A 14275-nucleotide genomic window follows, 5' to 3' on the forward strand; every position below is an offset into this window, starting at 1 on the left:
TGGCGGACCAGAGAAACGCCAAACCTTGGCACGTCCCAAATACCGAAATTAGGCGTTACTCTGGCAGTTATGGCTCAAGTCTGGCACCAACTTTGGCGCTCCTTTGGCGGACCCGAGAAAAGCCAAACTTTGGCACGTCCCAAATACCGAAATTAGGCGTTACTCTGGCAGCTATGGCTGAAGTATGGCACCAACTTTGGCGCTCCTCTGGCGGACCAGAGAAACGCCAAACCTTGGCACGTCCCAAATACCGAAATTAGGCGTTACTCTGGCAGTTATGGCTCAAGTCTGGCACCAACTTTGGCGCTCCTTTGGCGGACCCGAGAAAAGCCAAACTTTGGCACGTCCCAAATACCGAAATTAGGCGTTACTCTGGCAGCTATGGCTGAAGTATGGCACCAACTTTGGCGCTCCTCTGGCGGACCAGAGAAACGCCAAACCTTGGCACGTCCCAAATTCCGAAATTAGGCGTTGCTCTGGCAGTTATGGCTGAAGTATGGCACCAACTTTGGCGCTCCTCTGGCGGACCAGAGAAACGCCAAACCTTGGCATGCCCCGCATTCCCAGATTAGGATTTACTATGGCAGTTATGGCTCAAGTATGGCACCAACTTTGGCACTCCTCTGGCGTACCAGAGAAGAGCCAAACTTTGGCATGCCCTAGGATCGCCCAACTAAGGCTATAGTCAGGCACCGTACTTTGGCACTGATGAGTGCCATGGTGCAAAAACCTAACTGCGCCAAAGTTGGGCCCTTATGTTTGCCAGACCTTTGCCCAAGTTGGGCATTCCTCTGGCGTGCTACTTGGGCATCTTCAGTGTCAATTCAAATGATAAATATATTCAATATAATGAAGATATATGGCGGGAAGCTTGGCATAAGTCTACACAAAGGTCTTCTCAAACTTGCCCATAAGATATTAGCGTAATTTGAGGACATTCTCAACCCCATGGCCGCGCCTTGAATTTGCAAGTAATGATCATCATCAAACATAAAGTTATTTCAGTCTAAAATTAATTCCAATAAGCGCAGAGTACAGCTACAGTCTGCGAGAGACCAAGGGTAGAGAGAGAGAGAGAGAGGAATTCTTTCATGGCTGCCAGTCCTTCATTATTTGGGATGTTAGTGTACAAAGAGTTCACATCGATAGTAATTAGAAGGCTCTCCTGTGATAATAAGCCGGATCTGTTCATATGATCAAAAAAATTAAAGACTAAGTTTCTGGTTTCCTTTATGTAAGATTGAAGCAGGGGGTTTTTGTTTAATCGCGTGGCCTACAAATTATGAAATTTTTTCGGTTCATGTGTCTATGCCTGATATAATGGGCCCCTCTCTATTGTTGGGCTTGTGAAACTTGATAAGCATAGAGAAAACAGCTGGATGAGCGTTTTGTGACTTAAGGTAATTATATTGATCGCCATTAATTTTATTGAAATTATGCAGATCTTCGAGTGTTCTGTTAATTATAATACAAACCGCTGTGCAGGATCGCCAGGTAGACGTATATAAAAATTTGGGTTTTTAAGCTGGATCAATGCTTCCCGCATGTAGTCGGTCTTGTTCATAACCACAACACCACCACCCTTATCCGCATGTCAAATAATGGTGTTCTCCCTAGACTTCAAATTAATAAGGACGGGTTGTTACTTTCTAGACAGATTACCCTCCTGTGTGGTTGATTTAGCAAGCGAATTCATTTCCTGAACTCCCGTCAATCACTCACACGGCGAACGAGATATCGAGGCGCAAATTTCTATATGCGTTAACAATCTCCACTTCGGGGGAAAGGACGATTTCACATGCAAGTCTACCACAAACGACGTCTTGCACCAAATACCGTGCACAAATAGTTGGCCGCTATGTGCAGGTCTCTTTTCGCTTGTATAGAAAAGATTATGAAATATGTCATTTTCAAACTTCAGTGTGACTTAGAATAAAGATGACAGTGTACCGCGAGTATCCAAAACAAACCACGCATCACCGAGCGCTCGGTCTCCTCAAAATTGTAGCTCTAAGGGTTGGTATAAAATGTAAAAAAAATCGGAATCTACCCTGTCTTCTTTGTAACGTATTTTATTCGAAAACGACAGCGAACCACGCCCGCGAATACGGGAACTTGTATGGTGCCTACTGTAGAAAACACACCCATTTTTATCATTTCTAATGTCTAAAAAAAAAAATAAAAAAAAAGTTGATATCTTATATTTTGTCACGCCCACATCTGAAACTTTAAGGTCCGGTCCCAATCGCTAGCTCTGTACTACCGCAGAGCAGACATGTACAAGTTATTCAAAGAAAGTAATTAAGTTCCTAAGTATTGGCCTCAAAAGTAATTTGAGTAGAGTAGAAGTCGCTCAAATAGAAAGTAATTGAGTAAATTACTAACTATCGTACCAAAGTAGAAAATTACTTCTGAAGTTACTTTTATATTTTTATAGCAACCTATATACTGGGGAGTGTGAGACCTTGTCAAGTAGCTGCGTAATACTTTTTTTTCTGCCTTCCCCTGTCAAGCGGATAGAAATAAACATCGATTGATTGATTGATTGATTGCTTGATTGATTGATTGAAAAGTACATAAATGTTTTGTTCCGTTAGCGAAATTCTGCTAGCCAAATATAAAGCGGCTTGTAATTGCCCGTAACTGCTTTAATAGCTGGATCTGGTTCCGTGATCGTTTTGTACGTTTTGTTTTTAGAGCGCAGCTCTTAGGGGCCCGTTCCCGGCTTGAGCGGCGTCGGCGTCGGCGTCGGCGTCGCCGTCGGCGTCGGCGTAACCGCAACCCTCGTAACCCTTGTGAGGGTTACGAGGGTTACGAGGGTTAATCTCATGAGGGCTACCCTCACGAGGATCACGAGGGCCACGAGGGTTACTTACCCTCGTAACCCTCACGAGGGTTACGAGGGTTAGTTACCCTCAAAAGGGTTACCTTCACGAGGGTTACCCTCACGAGGGTTACTAACCCTCGTAACCCTCGTGACGGTTACGAGGGTTAGTTACCCTCAAAAGGGTTACCTTCACGAGGGTTACCCTCACGAGGGTTACTTACCCTCGTAACCCTCACGAGGGTTACGAGGGTTAGTTACCCTCAAAAGGGTTACCTTCACGAGGGTTATGCTCACGAGCGTCACGAGGGTTATGAGAGTTACCCTCACGAGGGTCACGAGAGTTACCCTCACGAGGGTCACGAGAGTTGCCCTCACGAGGGTTACTAGGGTTACCCTCACGAGGGTCACGATGGTTACCCAGGTCACGTGACCCCCCGTTGACGTCATAGCCACTGATGACGTCATCAGTGACGTCACTGATGACGTCACCGGCATCCGCATCGTCATCGTCATCATCACTGACGACGTCATCAGTGACGTCACTGATGACGTCACCGGCATCCGCATCGTCATCATCATCATAACTGATGGCGTCATCAGTGACGTCACTGATGACGTCATCGGCATCGTCACGTGGCCCCAGGTCACGTGACCCCCCCGACGTCACGTGACGCCCCAAGTTCACGTGACTCACACAAGGTCACGTGACTCCCACAAGGTCACGTGACGCCCCGCCCCCCGAGGTCACTTGACCCACCCCCCCAGTACCCTTCCCTCCTCCTCCTAAAGAGCTGCGCTCTAATTCGGCATTACAGGGAGTTGTAAACGGCTTTCATTTTTTGGTCAATGATGTACTGCGGATTATCATTTCTACTTTAACGTTTAGCGCAGCATGAGATTGATTCTGCAGACAGTGTTTGCTTATTTACAGTGTTGCGTAAAGTACATCTAAAAAGTACTTGAAGTAAGTATAAAGTCAATTAGAGGTTAAGTACTTCTATTATAGTAAGTACACCGTGTGCAATGTACGTGAAGTAAAGTACTATAAATACAACATACTTCTAAAGTAAAGTACATATACTTTTTAACATAATCTTTCATGATGCCCTTTCATGCCTTATTTTATTTTTACTTTACTTTAACTGGTATGCATTGCTCCAGGGGTAATCGGAGGAGCATCAGTTTTTTTTTTCGGAAATGGCGGCACATATTGGATAAAGTCATGTCGCCACAGAGCAGTTGTTTTACCCTCGCATACGAACTATTTAACACAATGCATTTATGAGGAACTTATTTGTATCGGCCATATAGCCGCCATTACTTCACTGAGAGAAATCACCAGGTGTCGTCTCGCAAGACGATAGCGCGTTTTACATGACGATACACTTATTTTTTTTTTTCAAAATTTGGAAAATGTACTTTGAAGTCGGAAATTTTACTTTCTTCAGATATTACCAGAAAACAATACTTTAGTAAACTACAAGTACATGCTCAGAGAAAGTACTTCCTCCAAGCTATAAGTTTTCTAATCCTACTTGAAATAGTACTTTAGGTGCCAGTACCATGCATTTAAAATGCTTCCCAATTCAGCTTTTTTAAATATACGTTGAGGGAATTATTAGGCTTTTTAAATGATTTTCAAATTTTGGAAGACCTGCATATTTTGAGTTTTGGGGGGAAAGGCAACGCAAAAAAGTCGCTTTTGCGTTGCCCTTTAGCACGCAATCCTTCACGTACAGCACCAACTACGGGAGCCCCAGATGGCTTCAGAGCGGGTGCTGCATTTTGTTGAGTCCTTTGAGTGAGGCTATAATGTGTACACCTCCTGTAGTGGGAGAGAGTTCCTACGTTGAAGAGAAGCGCGGACATAGCTTTTCTTTAAATACGTCGTCTCCCTGAGCTCCGCTGCCCGCGCCTCGTAGCAATGTTGTTGCGGGGGGGGGGGGGGGGGGGGGGGGGGGGGGGGCTCGTAAAATATTTTGGGGGTTTCGGACTCTCCAATCCCCTTTCTCGACCCCCCCCCCCCTCTTTCCTACGCCACATGCTTCCCCCTCTGTAAATACCAGCTGACCGTCCAACATCTTATCTATTTTTGTGCAGGGATGTTTATTGACCAGCAAAACTACCACTAAAATTTAAAACTAATTTGTAATTTGAGTAAAGTTACTGAGAAAAAAGTAATTAAAGTAAAATACTAATTACCAAAATAAAAATGTAATTGAATGTTACTAAACTACTGAGGAAACTAGTTAAACTGCAGTAACTTGAGCAGAGTAGTTGAATTACGTAGAAGTATGCCGCAGAGACTTTTTCATCATGCGCAATATTTTCTTATATGTAATAAACATGGTTTCCTGTTTCTCAGACACCCGTTCCATAGTTTTGTGTTGTTTTTATATCTTTCTTTTTACAATTCTGCCTTAATGAAACACAAAGGACGGATCGCCTGGCGTTCGATAGCTGCTGCCCTACCTGAAGTGTCCTAGGAGCTGATAAAAGCGCAGAAAAGAGAATGAAGAGCTGCGAGGGTATGCTCTTGCTAAGATGACAAGATCAAATATATTTTTGGTAAGACTCACATCCTCGCAGCGAACCGCCTCTTTACTCAGCATTTGTTGCGAGCCAGGCGCTCTTCCGTTCGTGCTTCATTCAGTCCCGATAGTGCCTCTTATTAATGTATGTCGATCCATGAGCATAAGTGCGAACACTGTTTCACAGCAGCATGCAACTAGGCAGCTAAAAACTGCTATGCTTGACCGTTGCTACAACCTAGTTATAAATTTTGGCGTTCATAAATTATAAAGGAACATACAAGTCTGAGATAATATTTTGATAGTACGTACTTTGACTTTTGAGCCAGCACTAGGAAAGCCCACGTTGCCCATGCTGATTTGTCCAACAGGCGTATTACTCACTATACCGGTCGTTTCAGTCATGCCGTAGAGGTTGACGAACGATTTGACGCCGAAGAACTCGTATATCTCAGTTCCTAATGATTTCGAGAGTGACGTCCCGGCCACTACGATCTTCTCGAGATCCACAGCTGGATAGTTGTTTGATCTCGCTTCATTGATAATCTCGCGGAGTCGTTCAGGAATGCCTAAAAGCACGGATACCTGTAGGATGAAAGGGGGCGTTTGACCACTTCATTAGACTCGTCCTGGTGTAACTATTTTAAGCATTTATTTTATCTGTTGTCTGCGAATTTCTTCGGTCGTTTTAAGATGTTCGAGTGTAATTCATAGCTTAAAAACACTTAGGAATTTTTTTGCTTTTCAGCAGAACATGTGCTATTAGCGTGGAACAAGCACAGAGTAAGTGACGAACGCCACTCATGTTTCCACACAATATATATGTTTATGTGAGGTAATATCTTACCTTTAGTTCTGATATTGAAAGACGCAATGTTTTATGTGTTATCGCTCTGGAAATCTAAAAAAAAAATACATAATTTCTACGCATATTCGTAAAATTGGAGAACCTGCCAAAACCTTGACGGGCAAGAAAATTCAGGGCGTCAATAAAGCGCATTTTATACTCCTTTTCGTTTTTTTTTTTTTGTTTCTAGGGGGCGGAGGGGGGGGGGGGAGAGAATAAACGCTCAAAGCTTTTGCTCTTTTGGAAGCTCTCGTACCTTCTTGCGGACCGATTTGAGCGGGTATGTGTTGTTTATCTCCCCCGCCAGTGTTAAGCACGTTTGGCCGAGCCTTCCTTACGTGATATTTAGCGAGCGTCTCCAAGAAATCTTTAGACGAGATGGAAGGTTCGGTGACTATTATCCTTGCTCCCTGGCACATGCTGACAACGCCCACCACGAACCCGGAGATGTGAGTGAAGGGATTCCAAGCAAGCACGACGTCGTCTTCAGTAAAAAGCCTCGAAGCTCTGCAACAAGGCATAAAAACAGCCAACCAAAATTTAAGAAAAACAAAACAAACGTGTTCACACTCAGTAACACAATATTTATTCAAGACGAAAATTTTGTTGTTTCTCACTTGTGTTTGTCAAATCCGTTTGTGACGGACAGTGCTCGTTCGTGAGAAAAGGACTAATTACCTGATAGGAAAGAGGTAATAAAAGGAAAACAAAAACATCATATTTGACAATATATTTTTTTGCACGAATATAAACATTTTACTCATATCACATAGACACCGCATTCTTGATGAAAAGAGTAATTAACTGGTACAAAAGAGCATTCGTAATACACAAAAATTGATTGGCTTAGTCATTTTTTACAAATGCAAGAAAGAAAAGGGTTTAGTGCAAGTGGCCGCTCGAACACCATCCGCACCCTCTTTTCCTTCTGTTCCTTACCCCTCTCCCCTAAAGCCCGACCTACAAAACGTTTTTCCGCAAGGTAGGAAAATCCTTCCTGCCGCCCTTCCCATCTCCCCCTCTCCCTCTGCTATTTTGACTGCAGGGAAATCCATTGGGATATCCTTTTGCTGCTGCGTCGAAATATTACGGCCATATTTCAGTGAAACCAAATAGACCTGCGCTCCACTGGAACTGGAGAGGTCCCTGGTTCGATATCAGGACCAGGCGGATATTTTCGGTCGCGCACCAGCCACCTAGCTGTGTTTGAAGATTTGTGTTTCTCCCTTGTCCCCCTGTTCCCCTTCTCCAGGGACTATTATCCACATTCTTGTCCAGTTCGCTTGCACCTTTGCATTGATCGCATTATCGTCATAACTTTAAAATGCAGGCCGTTCACCCTTCCTCATGCTTTACTGGCGTCTTAGTCCTGGTTAGCTCATTCGGTAGAGCGCTCCACTAGAAATATAGAGGTCCCTCGTTCGATAGCAGCCGGTTTTTCTTTAGCCGTGCACCAGTCCCTTCCTGTGTTTAGAAATTTGTCTTTGTCCTTTGTCCCCCTTGTGTACATTCTCCAGGGGATATTATCGTCAGAGACACATATTCAGTTTTCTTTTTTCTTCTTTTTTTTTTACGCTGTTCGCACGCATGCCAAAATCACAATAGCGAAGACTTCGTCGAGCTTTCCTCTTCTTTGAAAACGTAACTTAAAGCCTCCCCTCCTCTCCTCATCGTCAATGATTATATTACCTTTTTTTCCAATCGAACGCGTCCCGCATGAACAACTGTACTCAATTTGGGGATCAGATTGTTTCCCGTCCCCTGGTCGTCGTGTTGAAGACGACTATGGTGTCTGAAGAATGTGTTTTTCGTGCAAGCTGGCTGTAGTTCAGACGGTGTCGTACACAGTTCGTCGTCGAAAGGCGCTGCGCCTTCTCGTCGATTGAATATACTGTTCTCTTTTACACAAAACACGGATAAGCGCCGCATGAATAACCTTTTGTCATAGGGTACGCCTTTCTTCAGTCATTTGTTGTTTTTCTGCAGAGGAGACGAAGGTAGAACCACGTCGACTCGGATCAAAATTGAGCAGCCATCTTTGGCAGCTACACGATTACGCAAGAGGCACAAACGACTGGCAGTTCAGCAACCGGCGAAGCGGAGAAAACGCTTTACATACGCTCAAACTCCGCATACGTCCAGAAAACGTCGTTCAATCAAGATGTGTCCGTGTAGGAGAGAAGTGAGAATGTCAAAGGACTGATACGACTCAAGGGAGTTATACCGTCGAAACCAAACACAACGCGTGTTTCAAGAGCATTAATCCCAACTATTGCGTCAAATAGCATATTTCAAAATCGTTCCTGAATTATGTAATATGAACGTAAGGCATATTTTCCACGTTTTACGGCATTTATTCATCTCCGATGGGGTTTTATTTGCCGCGGCTTCGACTGGAACCTGCGGAGCTTCTCGGCTGCTAAGCTTTCGGGGTTGTGACAGTCCAGTACGCAGCAGTGCCTACCGCTTCGACGTCTGCTATTCTTAGGCAATATAAAAACATTTCGAATCAACACCTTCAAATTGATGCATTAACAGATCCACGAGCAAAAATGCTGGCAAAAGGACCTTCCCAGTCTTTGCAAATATTTTGAGCTAGATGGCGCGATGTGTCACACCAAACGTGATTGCTCTTATGGCTATAGTTCGTCCGTTTACCTTTTCAACATCGACAGTGTTGTCGCCTAATAATCACGTATTGCGAAGTATTTGTACGTTCTAAATTAACTGACCGCTCTTACTCTAGCGTATCAAAAATGTTACGCTATATCGTAACGCAGGACAAACATCCTTAAAGTCCTTGTACCCCGTGCTGACCTCAACACAAGTCTCATGCCAGTCTTATTTCACCAAATGACTCCTTCTCTAACCAATTAGCACCCTAATAAATAAAAGAATAGTTGAAGCTTCTACTTTATAATTGCATTTTCGACGCTTACTATTCTGACAGCACTTTAACAAGTGTAGGTAAAGTGAATGTGAGGTGGGCTGGAACAACTGAATTGATCTGGAATGCTTAACGACAGTGTTACTATTACAGTTTAATGAACAATTCGAACGAGTGCTGTTCTAAATGACGCATGGATCTTTTCATTGACGATTCTGAAGATACGGACCCTTTACGTGCTTTTAGTTATATCGAATTATAAATATGGGAACGTACTGATAACCGCGATAGGTAGAAACGTAAGCTTTGTGCGATATTTCCACGGCTTTCGGGAGGCCCGTTGTTCCGGACGTGTAGAGCATCACCACGACCTCCTCAGTGTTGTTAGTAGGCACGTGGGGCATCAAGTCCATCCCGCACCGCTCTTGAAACTCGAGGACGTCGATAAACCCTGGTGCGTTTCCCACGGAAAACAGCCCCTGCGAAGACCAGGAAATTCCGTTCCCTCGTAGGTCGGCATTTTGATTACAGAGTCGTACTAGAAGCAAAAAGCAGATTACATATTCAAATAAATGTCATTATTTTATTTTAAATTAACAAAGGTTGATTTACTATCGTGGTAGAAGACTATTAAGTAATCATTATTCCCACGCGTCATCCTTTCTGCGACCGTCGTTTTAGCCGTAAACATTCAGTACTGTTTCATCTGAGTTATATTGGTGTACAGCCCGCCACAGTATGAATGACCCACCCACCGACGCGCTTCACGCTATGGTGGTAAGCACACTTTGCCCACGGGGCATAATTTTTTTTTTTTTAGGTCGATAGTAGAACGACGGTTAATTTATTTCTTCGCTTCAAAGATTCTGGGCCTTGTCCGGGCGGTTCCTGTTCAGACGACTTAGCTCTGACTCGTCGAATGGGTCTTTCATAATTTTGGACACTGAACATCACACTGAAAATAAAAATGAGCTGTCGGATGACACCTGTGAATTCAAGGGCCGGCCTCAAGCATGCAGAGTGAAGGGCTGAGGGTGTTTTAGGGTGCATGTGTAATCCTAATTGCGTGACTGCCGATCAACAATTAACACGAGTTATGGAATACAAACATTTTTTACGGTCAACGAGACTTCGAGAAAAATTATTCCATAGATACAAGTATTGTTTCAACTCAATATTATCACGACACGCCTTGGAAACGCGCATAAGTAAAAAAAAGTTCTACAGTAATAATCAACAGAGGTAGCCTTCAGTCGCTCTCAGTTTAAAGTAGTAAGGAACTAATATATTTATTTTTTGTTTTATTTGTAGTAATACTAAGTGCATTTTTGGAATTTAGACTGCTCAACTAAACGAAATGGATCAGCTGAGCGCATAGATGATGATGGCTATAATTTGGTGATTTTTCGGTCTCTTCCTTTTGAATGGGACCGTCCTTTGGTGTTAAGGTCATATACACCCGTTTTCACAATACGATGAACCGTACTGGATACTACGAGCAATCGGAGCCAATCCAAAGCCATGCGAGTTTCACGTGACCTTCGGCAGCGTCGCAGCGACGCGCGGGAGGCGTAGTCACGTGGTCCGGTCAAAACGCTGCATTAGGATATCTAGTTGCGCTCGGTACGGTCCACCGTAAGCTGAAGCAGAGTACAGCGTGGGATACTTCCCTATCCTCTTTGCTGCACCAGCTGCCATCGAGTTTCCAGCCTCGCATCAAGCGCTGGATGCCGTACTTTCGCAATCACCGCCATCGTTTGATCGTGCCGCGGGAGCTCCTATGCGATGCCGGCGACGCGTCGTCATTTTACACTCCTGGCGCAGCCCACATCCAGACGCACACGTTCCCGTTAGTGTGCTGTGACTGCCGGTGACGCGCCGCCGTTTGCGGGCACGGTCCCATTGGTGTACTGTATAGACCCTTTCAGGCAACATTTCATGGGTGCCGCCATCTTGACGTTACGTGACCCTGCCGCCATAACCGCCCTTCAATTTCTCGCCGTTCCTCCGCGTTGTGTGCTGCACCGGCCACTACCGGAGCTTTGTTTCGCGTTCTTTTACGCTCCGCGTTGAAATCGTGTTTGTTTCTTTAGGTCTTTTCGATATTTTGGGCTTTCATTTAATCATTTGATGTCTATATTTCAACATAGCTCTTGTATTTTTTTTTTATTTATGAAATGGAATCGGACAGCGAATGGATCGACGATACAAGATTATGACTTCAGAGACCATGTAAGGTCATCCCATTCTAACGTTTTTCTCGCTAATAAAGGGCAGTCAACACCATTGCGACATATGCAAATTTCAACTGACGCAGTAAGGCTATCCAATCGTGCTTCTCGCTGCATGTGCGCGCTCGTTTCCGTAAAGACGACCCGTATGTAAGCGCTTTAGCGTGCGACGAGACGAGCGACGGCGACAACGACGAGAGTCAGCGACGAAGATTTCTCACTGTCGCCTGCTGCATCGCTCGGTTTATTTTGTTTCGTAGCTTATCGTCTTGGTCGTTTGCTCCCGTCGCTTCTATGCGGTTTGCCTCGTCGCGCGACTGCCCGAGCGACAGCGAAGCGGGTCACCGTCGCTTGTCTCGTTGCTCGCCGAATCGCTTGCATGCGGTTTATACTTAATATCGAGGCGCCAATGGTTCGATGCTGTGTGCATCGAAATTAATTGAGCATAAACCGCATGTAAGCGATATGGCGAGCGACCAGATAAGCGACGGCGACCCGCTTCACTCAGTCAGTCGCGCGACGAGGCAAACCGCATGGAAGAGACGGAGCAAGCGACCAAGACGGTGAGCGACGTTTTATAGAAATCCCAAAACCGATCGATGCGACGGGCGACAGTGAGAAATCTCCATCGCAAGTCTCGCCGCACGCTAAATCGCTTACATGCGGGTCGGCTTTATGGAAACGAGCGCGCACATGCAGCGAGAAGCACGACTGTGACAGCCTTACTGCGTTAGTTGCAATTTAAATATGTCGCAATAGTGTTGACTGCCCTTTATTAGCGACAAAAACTTAAGAATGGCATAAACTTACATGGTCATTGAAGCCCCATAATCTTGCATCGTCTACCCATTCGCTGTCCGATTCCATTCCACGAATAAGAAAATACAAGAGCTATGTCGAAACATAAATATCAAATGATTAAATGAAAGTCGTGCATATCGAAAAGACCTAAAGAAAATAGAAGATTTCAACGCGGAACGTAAAAGAACACGAAAACGAAGCTCGGGTAGTGGCCTGGGCAGCACACAACGCGGAGGAACGGCAAGAAACTGAAGGTCGGCTATGGCGGCCCAGAAAGCGCGCGAAGGGCGCGCCGACTGGTGGCAGCTCGAGTAACTGACTCGCTGAAAGCCGCCATTTTTGGCAGATTGCGCGTCTGACTTCCAGACGCGCACGCTCCTAGTTATCTGTTGTGGCTGCGGTGTCTAGAGATGTAAGCGGTTGAAAAAACATTCAAAATGTTTTTTAGCCAGGATAAATTTTTTAGCCAGGATAAAATTGAAAAAAAGAATAAAACAACCAGACAGAGCTCTCAATCTGTGAAACGCTGCCGCGCGCCGGCGGCGGCGACGTCCACCTTTCGCTGGACGTCGAGAAACGCCTCTCTATCGTCGCAGAATGCAGAACCTGCAAGGAAATTTGGTCAAAAGAAGGGAGTTAAGGAGTCTGCGAAGCACCGGTATCCATCCACATGGTGGCAAGGAGTTTTCTTCAACCAACCCATGAGTCCCCTCGCCCCTCGCGTACTGCAGATTCCCCCTTCTGTGGCATGTGAAAGAAACTGGTCCGAGTCTGGTAATGTGCACACCAAGCTACGCAGCAGGCTCGCAGGGTATCGCGTGCAAAAACGTGTGAACGTGCACTCCAATCTGAATGTCGGGAAGGCTTCGTGCGCTGCGCAGCGAAGCATTGACGCGTCAAGAGGAAATGAATCGGAATTATCGGACACGGATTGATAGAAATGTCAGTCTTGACGCTTTGATGTGAAATCGATGCCTTGACGTGAAATCATACTTAGATTTAGAAACCGGAAGCTCTGCGGGAGCATGGGACTTTTGTGGTGCAGTAATGTAACAATTAAGCTCTTTTAAGAGTTAACAAAATAAATGTATCGGGTTTTTCATAGCTCTGTGCGCAATGATATTTTTTCAATTTTTAATATTTTTCGAAAAAAACATGAAAAAACCCTTTTAATTTCCAAGCACCCTCAAAATTTCATGAAATTTTACATCACTACCGGTGACGTGCCGCCGTTAGCGAGCACGCTCCCATTCGAGTACTGTACAGATGCCGGCGACGCTCTGCCATTTTTGGCTCAGGTACGTCTCAGCATGCACCAGCTTGGCGGTACTTGTTTATAAAATCCAAATTCGTTCAGTGCTTCATACTCCGCTTCATCTTACGTTCAAGCGCAGCGGATGTTGCGAGCCACCGGAGCCAATCCAAGGCCGCGTGAGTGTCACGTGAGCCTGGAGAGTGGGCACAGCGGTGCGCGGAAAGCGTACCACTGGTCACGTCCACAGAGCAGGATTGGCTAGGATAGCTCGTAGCGTCCGCTGCGTCCGGACGTAGGGGAACGGAGTATAAAAGAATTTTAGTAGATCGTTCCGATGCCTCCGATACTGCCGATGATGATACCCGACAACGATACGATGCCCGAGCAAAGGCTGCGGCGTATTATCGGGTGTCGTTGTCGAAGTCATCGGAACGATCTACTAAAACTGTCTATAGTCTCGCGCACGTGCTGTGCCATCTGCCAGAAGAGGCCTGTGTCGCAGTCGCGGATGTCCATAAGCCGAGCCGCGCACCCTGCGTCTGTTTGCGTTCGGGGGTCTTAACCCAAATAGGTGATCACTGCACGAAACGTAAATCTCAAGTTTAACCCCATTCTTGTTTGATAATCACCACGTGATAGTCGCAGTTGGTTTATTGCTCTGCCCTCCAAAATGTGTGCAATATGCTATGCTCTTCAGATATAAAACACAAAACTGCAAAAAGGATAAACCTTTTTTTTTAATTATAACTATACAGATTAGAGAATGCAGCTGGCATAACAAAAAAGCAACCAAAGGCTTGTTTGTTCTTTCATCGATTTTTCGTTTTTTTAGTTATAGATACTTTTTAGGCACTCCATCGCGGATAATAGAATTACCGCCATGCCCCCCATGTATA

At 45.1% G+C, this 14275-nt stretch overlaps 1 protein-coding gene across 1 annotated transcript in view; it reads right to left on the bottom strand.

Moving 5' to 3' along the window:
* LOC8033483 (4-coumarate--CoA ligase 1) overlaps positions 1 to 14275 on the bottom strand; it is a 37058-nt gene that overhangs the window by 19809 nt on the left and 2974 nt on the right. The window contains 3 exon segments of the mRNA XM_042291542.1: positions 5671 to 5943; positions 6544 to 6712; positions 9369 to 9673. Of these exon segments, the coding sequence (XP_042147476.1) occupies positions 5671 to 5943; positions 6544 to 6712; positions 9369 to 9673 (747 nt within the window).

The sequence above is a fragment of the Ixodes scapularis genome, unplaced genomic scaffold (assembly GCF_016920785.2).
Source record: "Ixodes scapularis isolate PalLabHiFi unplaced genomic scaffold, ASM1692078v2 PGA_scaffold2__306_contigs__length_199485367, whole genome shotgun sequence".
Lineage (NCBI taxonomy): Eukaryota > Metazoa > Arthropoda > Arachnida > Ixodida > Ixodidae > Ixodes > Ixodes scapularis.